Source organism: Syngnathus scovelli, chromosome 11 (genome assembly GCF_024217435.2).
Source record: "Syngnathus scovelli strain Florida chromosome 11, RoL_Ssco_1.2, whole genome shotgun sequence".
Taxonomy (NCBI): domain Eukaryota; kingdom Metazoa; phylum Chordata; class Actinopteri; order Syngnathiformes; family Syngnathidae; genus Syngnathus; species Syngnathus scovelli.
The window spans coordinates 10,451,863-10,469,275 of NC_090857.1; the positions used below are offsets into that span (position 1 = coordinate 10,451,863).

Genomic DNA, 17,413 nt, shown 5'->3' on the forward strand with positions numbered 1-17,413 from the left:
TTTTACCCCATAGCGACCAATATTCAATTGTCCACTCACACTTACACTGCTCATATCATAATGCTCCAAAGTCCAACCTTTGGATCGGGTTGCAGACGCCAGAAGAAATCCTCCAGTTCAGAAGCATCAGTTCCGCACGCTTCCTTGCGTTCGTCTGAACACATCCAGCATACGTGTGTGCGCGCGTGCAGCGGTTTTGACTCGCTCACGCTCGACTTAGCAAGGTCGCGGAATCTCCCACACTTGCACGAGAATCGTGCAGCTGCTCTTTTCTAACACGTTTCTCCTTAATCAGCCAGTGTATTGATTGGCAATGACAGAGATGCCCTTTATATGGGACGGAGTGACATAAAGTTTGATGGGATAATATTAAACGGGCCTTAGTGAACACAAAGCTCCAGTTTCCAGCGGCTGGTTACTAATACGTATTTGTTGTGCGCTATACTGTCCAAGTGGAATAATAGCCTCAAACGGTGCCAACGGGGCAGCTGTAGTGCAGTGGATACAAACACCAAACCTTCTGTCAAAAGTAGGACAAACTTAATGGCCACATTCACTGCACAACAACTGAGTGGTAGTATATAGGACGTATAGAAAAGATCTGACAATTCAGTTTTCTTCTGGAAACAGAGACCCGTATTACATCAGTCGACCTACAGAAGCCCCTTAGTGCCTGTGCGGCCGAGCAAGAGAATGGCGGGCGCCAGGTTTCCTGAGGCATGAAGGGTTAACATCTTGTTGTTTATTCATGTCTACATTTTTGCCGTGGGCCTGCCCACAGTACGCGTCAAAACCAATCAATGTTGAGAAAAAAAAATGCGTTTGTTGACTGATTCATGCCACCCTGGGGTAAACGTGGCTATAGCATTTATACTTTGATCCACCGTGTCTGGGCAACGAGTCCAGGTCATGCCATGGACTTCCGATGGATGCCATCTGTGCTGTGACATTAACCTTGATAAAATGTGAGCCCAACAGCCCGAATGTGAGAACTATTGCTAGGAGCACTGCTGTAATCGTGAAACACCAATATCTAATGCGGTGAAAGAGTCCGATACGTTCGGGACCCAAGGAATTTACTGTACTGCTGCGTGGCTGCTTGTGTAGTCCTTGTGTGAGTCTGATACCAGTTCTTTTGTGTTATGATACTGCAAATACAGTGCCTCAAATGACACAAGTATCAACCATACCAATGAGTAGATCTTAAAGGCATCAGCTCAAACAGTATCAATCCGCCTCGCTATCCTATTTATTATGCATAAGAATTTGAAAAATTCAGTACAGATTTTTTGCAAGCATCACGGAAATGACGCATAATTTGGTTTGGCAGGCCACATACAATGAGGTGGCGGGCTGGATCTGTCCCCTAGGCCTTGAGTTTGACACCTACAGCTAATTTAAGACTATACTCATCAAGTAGAGTGTATGGCGCCTATCCGGTAGAACAGGTGTTGAATATGTGAAAGTAGAAAGCCCACCTGTCCAATTAAAGTGTGACAAAATATGGTTCCAGCGCGCATGTGATGCCGCATGGGGACTAAAAAAGCAGGCTAATGAAGCTAAACAGGCCACTAAATCTCACCAGCAGAATGATTACTGAGCTCAGTTTAGGAAATCACCCCCACTTGAGCATCCAACAGACTACAGCCATAAAGAGTGTCAGGACCTACATTAGCGTCGCATCGAGATGAGTGAAAATGTCAAAAGATGCCAGTGGCCAGTCAGTGTCATTCCAGTGATTCTGCCGACCAAGCATTAAACCTCGGCGGATGTGTTTCAGTTACGCTTGTCACTCGCCAATCGGAGGGAAGTTCGAATAACGTCGCTAACGGCTTGCAACTGACTCTGGCCTTATTTTTAGACATTTCCCATAACCAACTTGACTTTGGGCATTGAGCGCATGAGCAATAGTACAACTGAACTATGGTTGAATGGATTTTGTGTGTATACAGAACTAGGGCTGGCTACACACACAAAAAAAAGACCGTTATACCACTAAAGAGAAAGAGAAAGTAATACCATATGTTTGCTGACTGTTGGTAGTTTTTAGCTGACTACACATTTGATTAGCCGGCTTCGGATGATGTCGCCGGTCAACATGTCCCATAAGGACAGTGAGGACACTGCAGTGAGCAAGGGTGGAACTTTGCATTAAAAATGTAAAAAAAAATTCTCCTCTACTCCCGAGAGAGGGCATTCCATGACGATTTGAAATTTACCGACTGTCAATGCATAGCCAAAAGTAATCTGTTTAGAGTGAACTCAATGCTATTTTCAAAATGTATTGCTAATCTGTTCTAAACCTCACACAAGTCATCTGAAATGCCTTGTCTTGGGTTCATGAAGTATGCATGAATAGTTTCAGGCGCAGATACATGTAGAAATAGCTATGAGTGAAGGAGTCTAGCCTAAACAAACCTCATGGGAAAAGACACCCGCGAAGTAAATGCCAAAAATAATTTTGCTGGCAAAGTACAGTTGCTACATCTTCACACACATGTACAGAACATTTATTTTCTGCTTTCATCGGACACGCTATGTTTGCAGCCACCTTGTTTTTCTGTTCCAGGTTCTGCATTAAAAGAAACCTCTTGTGCATTGAAGTGGTCACTCAAAATGACTAACTGACTGGAGAGTTGTTCTTTGTGTTGACTACTCGTTGCGAGATATAAACAATAACGACTGCAAAGGGTGTGTTGGCCAAATCTGAACTCTGTTGCGCAGCAAAATGTGTCGCTCGCAAACAAATTTAGGTATGTCGGATCAGTTGAGCTGAAAAACAATTACCAAAGCTTTAGGCTAGGTTTAGTCCCGATCAATTGCTAATGATGATCTTTTCTACTAGCCTTTCAACCACATTTTGGTTTTATGTTACCATAATCCCTGTCTTGGAACACAATATCTAACCTTATCCCCTCAGCTCAAATATATAAGTTAAACTCTAACACCCAAACCAAATACACAAGGACCGTAACACAACATTAAACACAATAGAAAGCCCAAGTTGTTTTTTTACGTTTACCTTTCTGCCCTTACACCTAATACCTCATCCTATCTGCCAACTTTAACACCTATGCTGTAACCAAAGCCCCAAACACTATGACCACAATTTTGTCGTCAAGTAACACTCCGATCTTGTACATAGAGTAGCTTACTGCACCAAACAGAAGCACTGCAACCTCCCTGCCTCTCCTTTGCGTTCTACTTGGATCACAGCCCATCCTGCAAAACCAGGCAGGTTGGTAGGCAAACTTGTAAACGTGAGTAAAGATGCACAGTGCAAGACCGATGAAAACCACGCACTTTTCAAAACATAAACACTGTAACCCTTTCGTCCGAGCAAAAACGACTTTTTCACTCTTACTGGGAATAGTTTGAGCTTCTCTTCTGGGTGTTGCTGGCAACAGCTAGAACTGCAGCAGTGGCAGCAGCAGTATCAGCAGGGCAGCTGAGGTGAAAAGGAATCACGCCTTCTTGCCTGAATGCTGATGTTTCAACGTAAGGACTTTCACTTTGTCTATTTTGCAGGTTTAATCAGGCTTACAAGCCAAGAAAAGGATTCAAACTGTAGCGCATGCATAAAACATGACCGATATTCACACAACGGGGCGTAATGGAGAGAGAGTACATACCAGCATAATACGGTATGCAAAGACAGTTTTCAATGCAGCAGCCCTATCAGTCAGATAGCAAGTCAGAATTGCTGTGTACAGATGCAGCACGGGCAAGCGGGAGCATCCCGACTCTCATTGAGACTTAAAGAAAGGGAAAGCAAGAGAGGGACGGAAGAAGAAGACAGAGAGAAAGAGTAGACAGCAAGAGAGTGAGCAAGAGAGAGAGAGAGAGCAAGAGACAGACACTGGCTGCATGCACCTCTGAGACAGAAATGATGCTTGAAAAAAAAAAATACCCACCTCAGTCTGCAGCGGAATCCTGACGCAGTGAGTGGAAGCGAGGAATAAATGTAAAAAAAAAAAAACAGTTGCTAGCGATGGAGGAGCACCAGTGGAGAATTCCCAGGCACTGAGAGAAGATCGTGAGGTGGAATGACTCGATGAATGACACAACTCTAGCGGATGCGGCGTGTGATGCCGTGTGACTGCAATTGTGTAGCCGAGTGTGTTGAGCATCTGACAGCAGCAAGATGGAAACAAGTGACAAGGATGCGGAACAATGAGTAAGAAAGAAAGAGGTGAAAGGAGAAACATGAATAAATGTGTGAGCTGAGGGCATATGGGTTAGAGGAAATGCCCCTCCCTCCTCACAACGCACACCCACACATAGACACACCTCCCTATGCATAGTCAGCACTGGACTGGAGAAGTTGACTAGTGTGTGAAAACTCAGTGGACATTGAGGACATTAAGAAACTTTGGCTACAATGTTAGCATATAATGGCACATATGGAAATAAAATTTGGGAGTAGGAGTGGAATGTTGCGGTTCTGTCATTTAAGAAAAACAGCGGGGTTGTGTCTTCCAAATACTGCGATTGGAGGTGTCGGAAATTAATCGATTAATCATCAACAAATCACTCATTAAATATATCGTATTTTATTCGATTATTCTATTGAATCGATGGAGTGAGCGATTCTAAAAATATTCAATTGGGACAAATCGATCATCGAATTTATTTTCGCGTACTTTATCCGATTATTTGATTAAATCGATGAAATAATCGATTCTAAAAATATTCAATAGTGACCGCACCACCATGTGTGCTGATTTGGAATTTAAAACTAAAAAAGACTTCCTGCCAGAAAAGGCTTGTCACATTTGCTCTCAACACTCAAATTTCTGCCCTTGCATTCAACTTCCTCTTCTGGAAACGAGCCGTGTCAGCATCGACTCGAACAAGATATTACCAAACACTTGAGCATTAGTTTTCTCTGCCATTATAACCAAGAGTGTGTTTGCACGTAAAAGGAGAAGCACATACAAAACCAAGAAACTAATTAGCACAACACGTATCCCGCTTACTTTTATCTTGGTGGTTTAAGATGCAGCGATGTTAAGATTTGAATGGTGCACAATATTTACAGTCACTTCCTCCAACTTTATCAAATTTAACAAGAGCCCTCAGTGCATTGAAAAATCATTCTCAGTCGAGAAAATGCATGATAGAGTGATAATACAGCCAGAGAGCATTTCTTATTCTAGAAAATCATTCAATGTAATGAAGGTTTATCTGTAATTGCTTTCTATTATGGTAAGCAATTTCTTTTTGAATGTTTATTTTGAAACGATGAAAATATCCCCCCGGCACAATCAAAGGGAACGGTGGGACGGTTAGCTGTATGACGTCGTCTCCATGACTCAGCACAAAGATGCTTAAGGAAAGGTAATCAAGTTGTTGTCCTCCAGACTACTAAAGTGACAGGACTGTTATTTTAATCATAAAACATGTTTTTCAAGAAACTCTATCACGGTTTTGTGCCCAAAGGTTGTTCAAGGTCAGGAGGGGAACAGAGATACGCGCACAATTCGGTACGCTGTGATCTGCAGGATCAGTATCAGGGCAGATTCGGTTACGTGGAAAAAGGGCAAGTTCCAGGGTCAAACGCTCGCCACCATAAATCCTTCATTAACTGTACGGACAAATTTTGACATTTTGTTTTTAACATATTCTCCTTAATGTTTGTGAGAAGTCAAGGAAGACACCTCGTTGAAGTTTCATATTTTTCGTGGCTGTGGTCTTAAGAACAACATCATGATGTCAGCGACTTGCATGCAGAACTCCACTAGAAAGGTCACAATGGACATAATTCAACGCTAAATAATCAAATCTTATTAATGGATCATACTGTTAGCTTAGTTTGCTGTCTAAAGAAGTGTAGCTTGATTGACGTCAGCTACTAGTTTTGGTATACGTATCTTCAAAACAGCTGATGATTGACGTGCCACGTGGGTTGAGGTGATGCATTTGTTTCGTGAGCGAGAACAGCGAGGCGTTAAAATGTCAAGAACCGATTTGCGGCGCAAGACAATAAAAATGTTGACGTTTGATGAAATCATATTCGCTTGTGAACTGCCAGTTACTTTTTGAAATGCATCGACTGAATGGAAGCTTCCTCGTGTGCGGGCCTATGAAAGTAGGTGATCTAATCAGGAAACGCCAAGCGCTGCTCTAATTGCATCATTAGCTAAAGCCATGACTCAGTCACATTGACTTTTACACCGTCCCCCCCCCTTACTCACCCCGCCCCATCCGGAAATAGGGAGTCAAGCCTCCAGCTCTTCCCTGGATGGGTGCTCAAGCAGAATAATTCTAACATGTTGTGTGCAACAGTGCCAAATGTTAATATTCCAAAAATATCCAACTAATGAGCATTAGCATTTGGATTTGACTTAATTTTCTATGGTGCTGTGTTTAAAGTACATTGTCTTTAGTAGTTGGCAATTTTCTGCACCCCCCCATCTTGTTGTGTTGAAAGTAATTGACGCATTTTGTAGATGTTACTACTTTATCTAATTAGGGCAATATCCATATCCTTTTTTTCATTAACTTGCAAAACATTGTGTTGTATGGTGGTGAACTCAACTCACTTCCCAATAAGTAGCACAATGGAAAATTCTTCAAAATGAAAGCTTCAAGCAATTTATTGCCATCCTTAACTGAAGTTTACTGTCAAACAATGAGAATAACATGGATTTAAATCCACATCATTTTGCCTTTATAAAGTCTATTTAGTTTAATGCTAAAGCAGCGCAAAACAGAGCACAAAAACGATTAAATGAGGTTTTCGGTAAATGATAGATCAAAAGCGTCAAAAGAGCACATTTGGGCAATTTACCAGAAGGAACAGAAAAAACAACAACAAGGTATTCAGATTAACAACAATATGCCTGAATTTTCAAATTTCAAAAGAAATTAATTTAACTAATTAAATTACAAGGATTCGGTTCCATCTTTCTTCCGAGCAATTGACCTAATGTGACTGTCAGAGGAAATAGGGTTCAATGTCTCAGCTAAACTCTCCGCATAGTGATCAAGGTTGTTTTCAGCAACTCAAACCACAGAAGACAACTTCATTTCCTGTGAGTGATGTGTTAAAAACTCTGCCTTACTCCTACTTGTTAAGAGCTCATTGAAAAAGACAAATGATGGTTCCTGCCATGCTCACAGAAGCTGTTGAATTTAATTCTTATCTATATATATATACTATAGATAAAAACTTGAAATTGAAGAGTCCTTTTTTTTTTTTACATCGCACTGTAACCTTCCATTTGAAAAACAATGTGCACCTTTTACAGCCACGATAGTTAAGTACAAAGCATGTCAGAAAAGTCCCAGGACTGGTGTAACAACAAATCTTTCGAAACAAAAATATGAATTTGCCAAATTCAATTAGCTCACCCAGGAGTACATAACTGTGACCTCTGCATTCTGCACCCATTAATTAGTTATTAATCCTTGTATTTTTCATTTATATTGCAAATATCTATCAAGCAATCGACGGAGTTATTCATCAGTATCTAGAGTTAAACAAACTTACCTTGTAACTGTTAAGGTTTCCCAAAGTCAAGATGGCTGACGACAGTGCTCTGCAGGATCCCGTAAGAGGACTTTCAGGTGAACACCTCTGGTAAAGCGCATTAGACTAACAGGGGGAAATGTGTAGTAGGCATTTGAAATATTTTGAGTGGCACCAGTCCTGGAACTACTCGGACACCAAATAAATCTTACTCATCGACTAATTGAATTTTCTGCTATATTTGCTTTGGTGCACAACGTGGACGGCGCGTTGTCCCGTTGTCAAGGTGACGTTTGAACTGGTCACCTGGCCTCTCTGCAGTCCTGAGAACAGAAACCTCCCGAAGCTGACGTCTCCGCGTCGGCTCACATCTGCACGCCAACTCTCCCCCGCGGTAACACACGGTTGACGGGAAAGGGGGGACATCACGTCGAGAGCGCCTTTAGTTTCCCGGACGTGGATGCCACCTCGGGCTTCCCGTTTACGCTCCGTCTGCCCACATCTGATCTGAGCAGAGGATGTCAAACGATGACGATGGGGCCACTTGAAACCACACGGTAAGCTAATCACGCAATGGTAGAGCAAAAATGCTTCACCGACTTCCACGATCGTCGTTTCAATGACAAAAACACGCGTGTACCATATTTACAGTTGCCGAACCGTGGCATGACAGTTTCTGTTGCCGTGATTAACGCGGCGTAAATTCACACAGTGTTGCAGCGGAGCAAAGCATGCAGCATACATGCATTGCATGAAAACACTCAGCACAAGGAAGAAATTAGTTAAATGTTTTTTACCTTTGGCGGAATTGTCCTTTTTTGTCTTTATGCCCAGTGTGACGAGGAGCGCCTGGTTTGTGTTGCTCTCTTGACACAACTACCACGCGTTGTGAAGAGCCCCGCCTCGTCAAGGCTGCGGGCGAGCAGTCATTGGGCATTCGGAGAACGACTGCAGCCACAGCGAGACTCGCTATTGATCGGGCGACACGTCAGTCTATTCGGATTCCACTTCCCGCGTTTCTCAGTGGTGCCTCACAATACGTTGCATTCTGCAGCCTATATTTAGGCGTCAACAGCCAGTGGGCCAATGCAGGCAATTCACAACTCAAGTCGAGATGACCTCCAGTGTGCAGAGGGCAATTGCATTATTGAAGCTATACAAAACGTTAAGTCATGAGAGGTATACTTTGCTAAAAACCTGATTGTAAATTTCATTTTTGTTTGCAAGAAAAACAAGCAATACATGACTCATCCAGCTCAAATCTTCAACAGTAAGCATTTTATGAAACAAATGGGTAGGAGGACTTACCTTAATTCTGCCAATGGTCAGGGTCAATTAGCTTGATGATGTCATTTATAAATCAGAGCTTACTTTTTTTTTCTCTCGTCGCTGTGGTTTGAGTATCAACCAACCAGGTCTGGATTTGAGGAAGACCTCTTCCCCATGTTATCAAAACACTTAACTGTGCATCAGTGTTCCCTTCTCAAGGTTTCTTCGAGATTTGTGACCATTTACCACGAGGCACTTTGAGACTTTCCTGAATTATTTAAAAAATATATATATATTTTCTCAAGATGCCTTTACATTTTTCCTTAGGTTATCTGTAATTTATTATTTGCGAATTGATTTTTTCCAAACCTCGGGGAGGGAGGACAGAAAAATGTCGACCACTTCTGGATTAACCCAAATAAAGAATGAGCAATGTGAAACAAATTGCTGTCACACCTACTTTATTGAAGGTTATTCAGAAATCCTGTTCTTTGCAGTGATTAGTCATCTTATAGTATCATCGGGTAAATCTGGATATTTTTCCCCTTTTAGATGCTATTTCAGTTTTTTATGAAGTTCTCAAACTTGGTGGTTTCTCATTTCTTTTACCGAAATTAGCTGAACAACAATTAAACCCCAAATTGAGTATTTTTGTATCCGTAAACTGAAGCAGAAAATGGCTGAAAAAATAATGCCAGAATTTTACAATAGAACTCATAGCAGATTGCGCGGGCGTGCCCAGAGTTGCGGCCCGCGAGCGGATGTGAAGCGGCTACACTCATTCTTTCATAACGAGCGGAGCCTTGACTTGAGCGGCAACCTCAGCCCCCAGAAGCTCCTCTACGATTGCCAGGGCGAATTCGAAACTGGTTCCGGGCCCACGGCTGGTGATGTAATGGCCATCCTTCTGCACTCGAGCCTCGGAATATTTATAGTGATCTAAAAACAGACAAAAGAGAAACACTTGGGTTGAGGAGGGAGGGAGGAACTCGTGCAACAGGCCGAGAAGTTCTGGAGACCACCACACTGAAAGGGTGGCCAAATGCCAATACAAATAACCTAGTTTCTTACAACTATCTTCTGTCAAAATTCTCCGACTGAATTCACCTCTTGCGTATACCTGTATGACAGCGCCCCCTTCTGTTTCAGTTTTTACTCAACGAAACATGTTGAGCAATGTGAAAAGTATAAATATAAAATTTTTTTACAGGACTCGCTGCCCTTTTTTGTAGCCATTTGAATTAGGTTAGATTTGAATCTCACCTCCAGCCATCATCTTGTCCTTCATAGCCGGATGTGTGGTCACTGTGCTGCCGTAGCCGATGCCATGCGCCAAAAGGGCTGTGGGACCTGCCGCGCCAAGAGGAAGCAAAGCTGTTAGGTTTCATAAATGTTCCGCTGTAAAATGACTCATCGGTCATTTGTGTGATGCGCATCGGTCCGGTGTGTCGCCCAAATGCCATTTGGATAACAATGCAAAATCATTGATTGAAGAATGCAAGTACAATCAAACCTCCAAATTCAACACAGTCAATTACAGCACACTGATTGTTAAAAAAAATAAATAAATTTCATAAACTAACATGATATACTTGTATTGCTCATTTCAGATTTTTTTTTAACTCTGTAAAGTGACCCTGAGTGAAATAAAAGGCAAACAAAATATAATTACTATATCCTTTCTATGCCTTGCCACAATGAGACAATAAAAAAACAAAGCAAAAAAGGTAGTGTCGGAGGACAGTGAATGCTGCTGCATTACCTTTGGCAGAGGCCGAGCACTGCAGTGAGCTCATCGAAAAACTGTTAATAAATAGAAAGTTATTGATTATGCCCCTTGGCGGCCTTCCCATGCAGTCTAATTATTACACTTTCTCCTGGCAGGACTGCAGACTGCAAACGACTCTTATTACGACTAATACTTACTCCGTCTTACTAAAAGGCAGACATGAGAGATGAGCCATTATCATGAGAATAATCACAATTTTTATGGATGCAAACATAATCAGTCATGCAGAAAAAAAAAATCTTTAAAGTCAGGGCCACGTGCTGGCAAGGGACCGTCTTACTGGCAGCTTCATTAAACTGCCAGTTCCTGTGAGTGTTGCGGCCATTTTCTAGGACATCCTTCAATCTACTTTGCCTTAATATTGGTCACTGTAGTCATAATGTCCTTTCAGTGTCCTCATTCTCTCAAGTCAAGTAAAACCTCTTAACATTTAAAGACAACCATAAAAGGTTAGATTTACAATGCCGCTCCAAGTTTCCAGTCCTGATTTAATGCCTACTGTAATAGGCAAGACCATATTGTGCATAGTATATACTTGAAACCCGCAAAATATGATCATGAATGGTTCCAAACAGTGATTGTCATCTTCAGCAGTCACTTTTAGGAAAAGCGCGGTGACAAACTGGAAGTGGTGCGTATTATTCAATTTAAAGTGTTTTAAAGTGCACACTTACGTTCACCCCCATCAATAGTCGTCATTATGCACAATAAAAAGTTCAAAGTGGAGTAAACACTTCTATCCCTGAATATAGCATAGATTGCTTGATTTTATTTGATCCATCAGTTATGCAATGGTTTAGGAATCAAATCAGCAGATTTTGTAAGGACTTTTGACACAGCAACAAACTGGCAGGATATGTGCAAGGGTGTGAGAAACTCTTGTCTGTTTTTTGCTGACTGCACCTGCACAGATGGCCGCAATAAGGCCTTTCCTGCCATCTTGGTCCTTCAGCACCTCGCTCACAGCAGGAGACTGCAAGAGAGCGAGAGAGCATGACTGGAGTAAGAAGATGCAGTTCATCACAGTGAATTTAGCATTTGTGACTTTACATATTTGCATATGTTGGGGGGCCTATTTTTAGTTGCTAAGAATCTGGTCAATGCAGATTTACTTTGTGCACAGGCCAAAGTAATTATTTTGGCGCCATCTGGTGGATATTTGGTGTTCACTGTTTTTCTTTTTGTCTGCGTTGGAGACATTTCTTTGTTGATCTTGAATTGATTTGATGCACCATCAAAAGTGAAAGTATGCCTTGGTTCTGTAGATTTCTTACCTCTGCAAGGTTTTGTGCCCCTGGCATTCCCCCAGGAAGAAGCACCACGTCAAAGGGGCCCTGAGATAGACGCCACAATAGGATTCAACAAGGTTTCAGAAGTCTCCGCATTGTCATCAAGGAAATCGTTCAGTCTTACCTGTTTTCTGGCATCCTCCAAGCTTGCATCCGGACAGATCATGACATTTCTGCTGCACTGCACGGGCTCTTTACCCGTCAGCCCTGCCAACGTCACTGTAATCTGCAATGGTATTGTGCACACATCATAAATGGCATCTGTGGCTTCACCTATCATCTTCAGTGTTACATTATTCAGCACACATGATATGCGACACATCAACTTTCTGGCTTCATGCCATTATTACAGTACGTGGCATTCACTGACTGGGGCATTTTTAGAATGGCATAGGCTTATGCTGATTTTGCAGCATTATAATAGAACGTATGATTTCAAAGCTTTGTTACAGTAAATACCAAAAAGTGGCATACTAATATACTGTATGTTGCATACAAAGACTCTGTGGCATTATAAAATCGAGTGGCAGTCCCTCATTTATTTGCATAATCACAGTAGTCCATGGATGGTAATTTAAGACTTTTGACAGTTGACTGTAAAATAGCTCCAGAGTGTGGTTCACCTTTGACATTTTCGGCTGACCGGTCCTATATTTTTTTTAAAGGCACTTGACACCATAAAATCTGGCTCAAAATATATGCGTTGCAATGATCTGTGCATTGTTACAAATGCAGTCACGCCACAAATCGGGAAAACTTCCAGGATACGTATACAAGCGTTAGCTTGCTAACAGCTAAGAATCAAAGTAGCCTGAAAGTCACAAACCCCGGCCCTTCGCATGATGTCCACCGGGATAACGGTCTCCATCTCCTCCGCACCCTTGGAGAGGATGACCAAGGCTCTTTTTCCGGCCATGACAAAGTTTGCAGCTGGTCAGGTGCAACAGAAGACGCGACGGAAGGAGGATAATTTCAGTGCGAAGTTAGCAAAGGGCAGGGTTGCCAGTTTACGCCACTCTATCCCTCTTTCTACGATGGCAACATGATCTTTTTTTAACCTTTCCTCCTTGAATAAAGTCACATGATAGCCAAGTAGATCTAGTCTAGATTCCAAATCGTACACGAATTTATTTTAAAAACAGACGCTTTGTTTTAGCATCATTTAAGCAAATTCCTTTATTCTATGAGACGTATTATCTACGAACGAAAATAGCGTTCATTTGGTTTTTGTGAGCTGTTAAAATAAATTCTACATGCAGAAGATGGTTTTTAAAAGGACTAATAAGTAAAAAATAAAAGTCATAAATATGTAAACAGACAGAACTAAACGTGATTAATTCGGGTCAGACGTGATTGCAGTACACATTTTATCCGCAAGAGGGTGGCATTACCTAATGCTTCGTGAGGTGATGAGCTCCAATTGGAGTTTAAGGGTCTTTTTTAGAAGGGGGATGAAATGGTGTACTGGTAATACAACTGCAATTTGTCACCATGCAGCGGAGGCATGGCGACATCTCTTTTACGTCGCTGCTTTTTGTAGATTATGTGGATCCATTGGCTTCATTAGGACGAAATTGTCTTGCAGGAAAGTGTGAAGCGGGTGGTATGAACCTCAGCACCTCCCATTCCAAAGCCATGGTCCTCAGTTGTCCTGCAGTGCCCCTCTCAGGTCAAGAATGAGATGTGCGTTTGCTGGGTTCACAACTGTGGTGCGTTGCATGCAGGGAGCAAATTTTGAACATGCATGTATTCGAAAGCAAACGATTCTTCTTGTTGCTGTTTTTTTTTGTGTGTGTGTCTGTATTGATTAATTGCTGGAGGCAATTGTCCATAAAGTGTCAATTTGTACTCAATAGAAAATGCCTGTGGTCCAGTGGTGCTGGTTGTGTTCCTGGAAAGCAAAAATATACATTGATGGATATATAATTTAGTGTTGCAATTGTGTGGTGGATTACTTTGGCCCTGAGGAATGTATTCCTTATATAACATCGACCTTTCCATCATTTCGATTCCCCTCGTGTTGTCTTATATCACCAGCACATATCATTTTAAATCACTTCCCAGAAACTCGGTGGTAATGAAAGGCTGATTTTTTATTTTTTTTCCCATAAGGCTGAGGATGGTGAATAGAGGGGTCACTGCCGTGCCTGATGTCAACACTTGTGCCCACCACGAGCTCAACTCCCCCCGCAGTCTTGGAACATGCTGATTTCACACTCCTCTTGTGTAAACCTTGTATTTCTGCGTGTGTGTGTGTGTGTGTGTGTGTGTGTGTGTGTGTGTGTGTGTGTGTGTGTGTGTGTGTGCATGTGTGTGTGTGTGTGTGTGTGGAGACAAACTTTTTTTTCTGTGAGGAGAGGTCACCCAAGATGCACAAAGAGATGCGGCCTTTATTGTAATTCTGAAAATATCCCGCTGTCTTTATATATATATATACATATATATGCATAAAAACATAGCCAAGCAGGATGGTAAAATATAAAACTTTATATTGAATGTTGTGCTGCTTTCACCTTTATGGTGTTTTCATTTCCACATCTTACTAAGATGACACCAAAAACTTCAGATACAACGATGTAACTCAATTTGATTGGAATCAGTCCATTTCCAAAGATTTGTCAAAATCTCATTCGTATCAGATATGCCCACATCTGATCAAACTGAAAATACAATTAAATTAAAAAGCAGCCATTGTAAATCAGAACTGCTGTGAAAACAGAGCTATGTCTTACTGTTATGAAACAATTGCGCACGAGTTGTCTTATTTATTCTGTCACTGTCCACAGCTACTTACATGGAAATAGACAGTTAAAAAATAATGGATACAAGCATTGAATCAGAATTGGGCACTTAGACAAGCAGTGTAAATCCAGAATGTTAAATCTCATTATTCCACTACTGGACACACCATTTCTTCAACAAACCATAAAAAAAGAAAACACAATATCAAAACCAAACTATACATTATTTTGAATATGTCTAATTATTTTAACACATTACTCCCACGCCAGTTTAACCAAAAGGAATAACAAGATTACAAGGTAAGTTTAGCAACAGCGAAACGTTTTGTGTAGACGTCAGTGGTTTTGGCGCACCAGACAAACATCGTGACACAAGCAACACATTGGGGCCCGCAAGGCAGGGCCCAAGTTTCCCGAGGAAAAGTATCGTTATTAGGCCGACCAAGTTTCTGTGGAAAAAAAAAAAAAATCTGCCAATGAATAGAGGCCTTAGACGACGAGGCAGCACACCAAATGCATCTTACATGGTGAATCTGCAATGCGTGATGGTCTGAACGGTGACATTGATTCCAGCTTTGGCCAGAGCTCTCTCGTGAGCACCCCATGCTCCTTGGGATACCAATAAGAGTTGTTCCTTCGCTAATCGCCTGTGACAGCTCAGTTAGGGACGCTCAGATGACCAGATATTTTACTTGGAAGAAGCAAAGTGCCTGTTGTAAACCTTGTGGCTCTGTCACGTCATATTCCTGTGCTATTTTGATTTAAAAATAAATAACTAAAAGAAAACAACACTGTGACAGATTGATATTGGAATATGATATTGGTAAATTCCATTATGTTTACTTATTATACAGATTTACATTAACTCTTAATGATAAAAAAATGTTGCTTTGATTTACCTAAGTATTGGTTTCACAAACTTTGTCAGTATAAATTTGTTCATGTACACATCATGTGAGGAATACAAATTTGAATGTTGGGCAGCATCTTTTTGTTCAAATCTTCAAAAATTTCCAACATGAAACAATGGGAAGCAGGCAATGTTTTAAAGTTAATAGCAGTCTTAAATGTCAGATAAGCAAAGTGAAAACCGCTTTTACTAGTAAAACATGAAATCAGTAAAACATTCAGATGTCAATACCAGTTTAGTTACTTCACATATAAATAGTCTGCTTCCATTTGTCTTTGGACACAGTTAAGCAGCGAGAGACGTTTTATTTGTGAGGGATTGTATTGGTTTCATCCATCCATCCAGAGATTCTCTGTACACTTCACAGGATATTTTTTTTTATTATTTTTTTTTTTTGCTCATCTTAACACATCTGACAAGACTGGAAAATCTGCGATACAGCTAATAACAGTTTATGCTTATACAGAGAAACCAATGAAAGGAACGAATCGGCTAGCTCGCTAGCTATCTTACTAGCTTACTTGAGTGCATTTGGGAATGATTATTTTGATGTTATCGAAAGTGAGGCTGAAGTCTCATATTATATGTTAATGAAGACATCATTCAAGACGACAGCTCATCTATTAGAAGAGGTGTAGCTCAACTGAAACATGAAAAAAAAAAAACAATCACAACGACCAGACAGACTCCCTAACATTAACTTCCCTTGGTAATCGGCTATTCATCGGTACTGCTTACTTACGCCACAGCAAACAAGCACATTTTCTAAGACACATTAACAGAGAAAATCAATGGATTTTGCACTCTATGAATAACCAAAGAAGGAACCATGAGAGTAGTACATTTTATTTTCCTGTAAATGTCCTCACATTCTGATTGATCATCCAATGTGTTGAATTGATTTTTTTGCCTGACAAACAGTAGAGTTGGTGAAGCCACCGAAGAATACTGACTGCTTTCATTGCATCGAGTACATTCAATGTGCCTTTACTTGAGGTTTGTTTTGATTGACCCCAAAAAACCACAAAAGGGGAATCATTTAGAGGGAAACGTAAATTGAAAATCTTTTAACACTCTTGTACTAAAATATTTGTGTCTGATTCTGAAATCTTCAACTAAAAATTTAACTATCAATCATATCACCTTTAGAGTGCATCAAACGGTACCCTTTGGTGTTTGTGGCCCCTTTTGATCCTTTGAAACCAAGAAAACTAAGTTGATTTGACTTTTGGCATTATAAGAATAAAAAAGTGATACGAGACATACAATGAAACCTTGATTCTATGAACACGGAACCAACTAGCTGGAATTTGCCATAAACTGACAGAAACTAATCACATGTCTGGATTGCGATCGTCTCTTGTCATCTGTGTCCAGCTCAAGTCCTCGGTAGATGTTTTGCTCGCAGGGAGCACCTAATAAAAAGACGGGCTTGGTCACAGGGGGCGGTCAAGTGATCTCTCGTCTCCGGAAGGTTCTTTCAGATGGTTGTGGTGAGACTAATTGGAATAGCATGCAAAATGGTGACATTACTTTCATCTTCATTAACAAAGAGACTTCTTTTTCCCTCGTGCTAAAATTTACATACTCTTGCAGTCTTAAAGCAAAAAATGTATTTTTTTTTCTTGGAAATGGAAAAACATGTGCTCTCATGTTTACGTCAATCAAAACAAAGTGGCAAAAATATGGCGGCCCAAACGCCACTGAGCTCATCTGACAACCCTAACCTGGTTTTGAAACCTTACTTTCAAAACCTCAACTGTGGCTTAAAACTCTAATTTCAAACCCTGACCACGGGTTAAAACATGTACCCTTTCTGGCAACCCTATCTTGAAACTCAAACCCTTTTTTATAACCCCAATTTAAAAACGCTCTCATGAAAACCATAACATACGCTTCAAACGCTAACCCTTGATTTTTGAAAGATACATTTGAAACCCT

General features: G+C 41.0%; 2 protein-coding genes and 1 long non-coding RNA gene across 8 annotated transcripts in view; 1 reads left to right on the forward strand and 2 right to left on the reverse strand.

Moving 5' to 3' along the window:
• kcnab2a (potassium voltage-gated channel subfamily A regulatory beta subunit 2a) overlaps positions 1–8,422 on the reverse strand; it is a 43,745-nt gene extending 35,323 nt beyond the window's left edge. For 2 of the 6 annotated variants that reach the window (XM_049734000.1, XM_049733995.1), the window contains exon 1: positions 8,272–8,422. The gene's annotated coding sequence lies outside the window, so the exon portion shown is untranslated. Of the gene's footprint in view, positions 1–3,632; positions 3,800–3,914; positions 4,235–7,495; positions 7,646–7,780; positions 7,895–8,271 lie in introns of those variants that run through there. The other 4 variants (XM_049733998.2, XM_068652329.1, XM_049733997.2 and 1 more) reach the window with 4 other exon arrangements.
• Positions 7,884–9,420, forward strand: LOC125977486 (uncharacterized). Its single transcript, XR_007484646.2, has 2 exons — positions 7,884–8,031; positions 8,309–9,420. It is a non-coding gene; the product is annotated as an uncharacterized lncRNA (long non-coding RNA).
• Positions 9,188–12,906, reverse strand: park7 (parkinson protein 7). The gene is made up of 6 exons (XM_049734004.2): positions 12,648–12,906; positions 11,946–12,047; positions 11,807–11,866; positions 11,436–11,505; positions 10,007–10,093; positions 9,188–9,682 (listed from the first exon to the last, which is right to left on the reverse strand). Exons 1-6 carry the CDS (start codon positions 12,735–12,737, stop codon positions 9,522–9,524), a joined length of 570 nt encoding a protein of 189 aa, XP_049589961.1. The 5' UTR covers positions 12,738–12,906; the 3' UTR covers positions 9,188–9,521.
• Between the last annotated feature and the right edge of the window lie 4,507 nt (positions 12,907–17,413).

Bases quoted from the DNA above. Each gene is read 5' to 3' on its own strand.
- park7 (XM_049734004.2), bottom strand. From the start codon at position 12,737: ATGGCCGGAAAAAGAGCCTTGGTCATCCTCTCCAAGGGTGCGGAGGAG. The intron at 11,867-11,945 runs GTAAGACTGAAC...CGTCTATCTCAG, and splicing joins TGGAGGATGCCAGAAAACAG to GGCCCCTTTGACGTGGTGCT. The intron at 10,094-11,435 runs GTGCAGTCAGCA...TTGGCGCGGCAG, and splicing joins TATTGCGGCCATCTGTGCAG to GTCCCACAGCCCTTTTGGCG.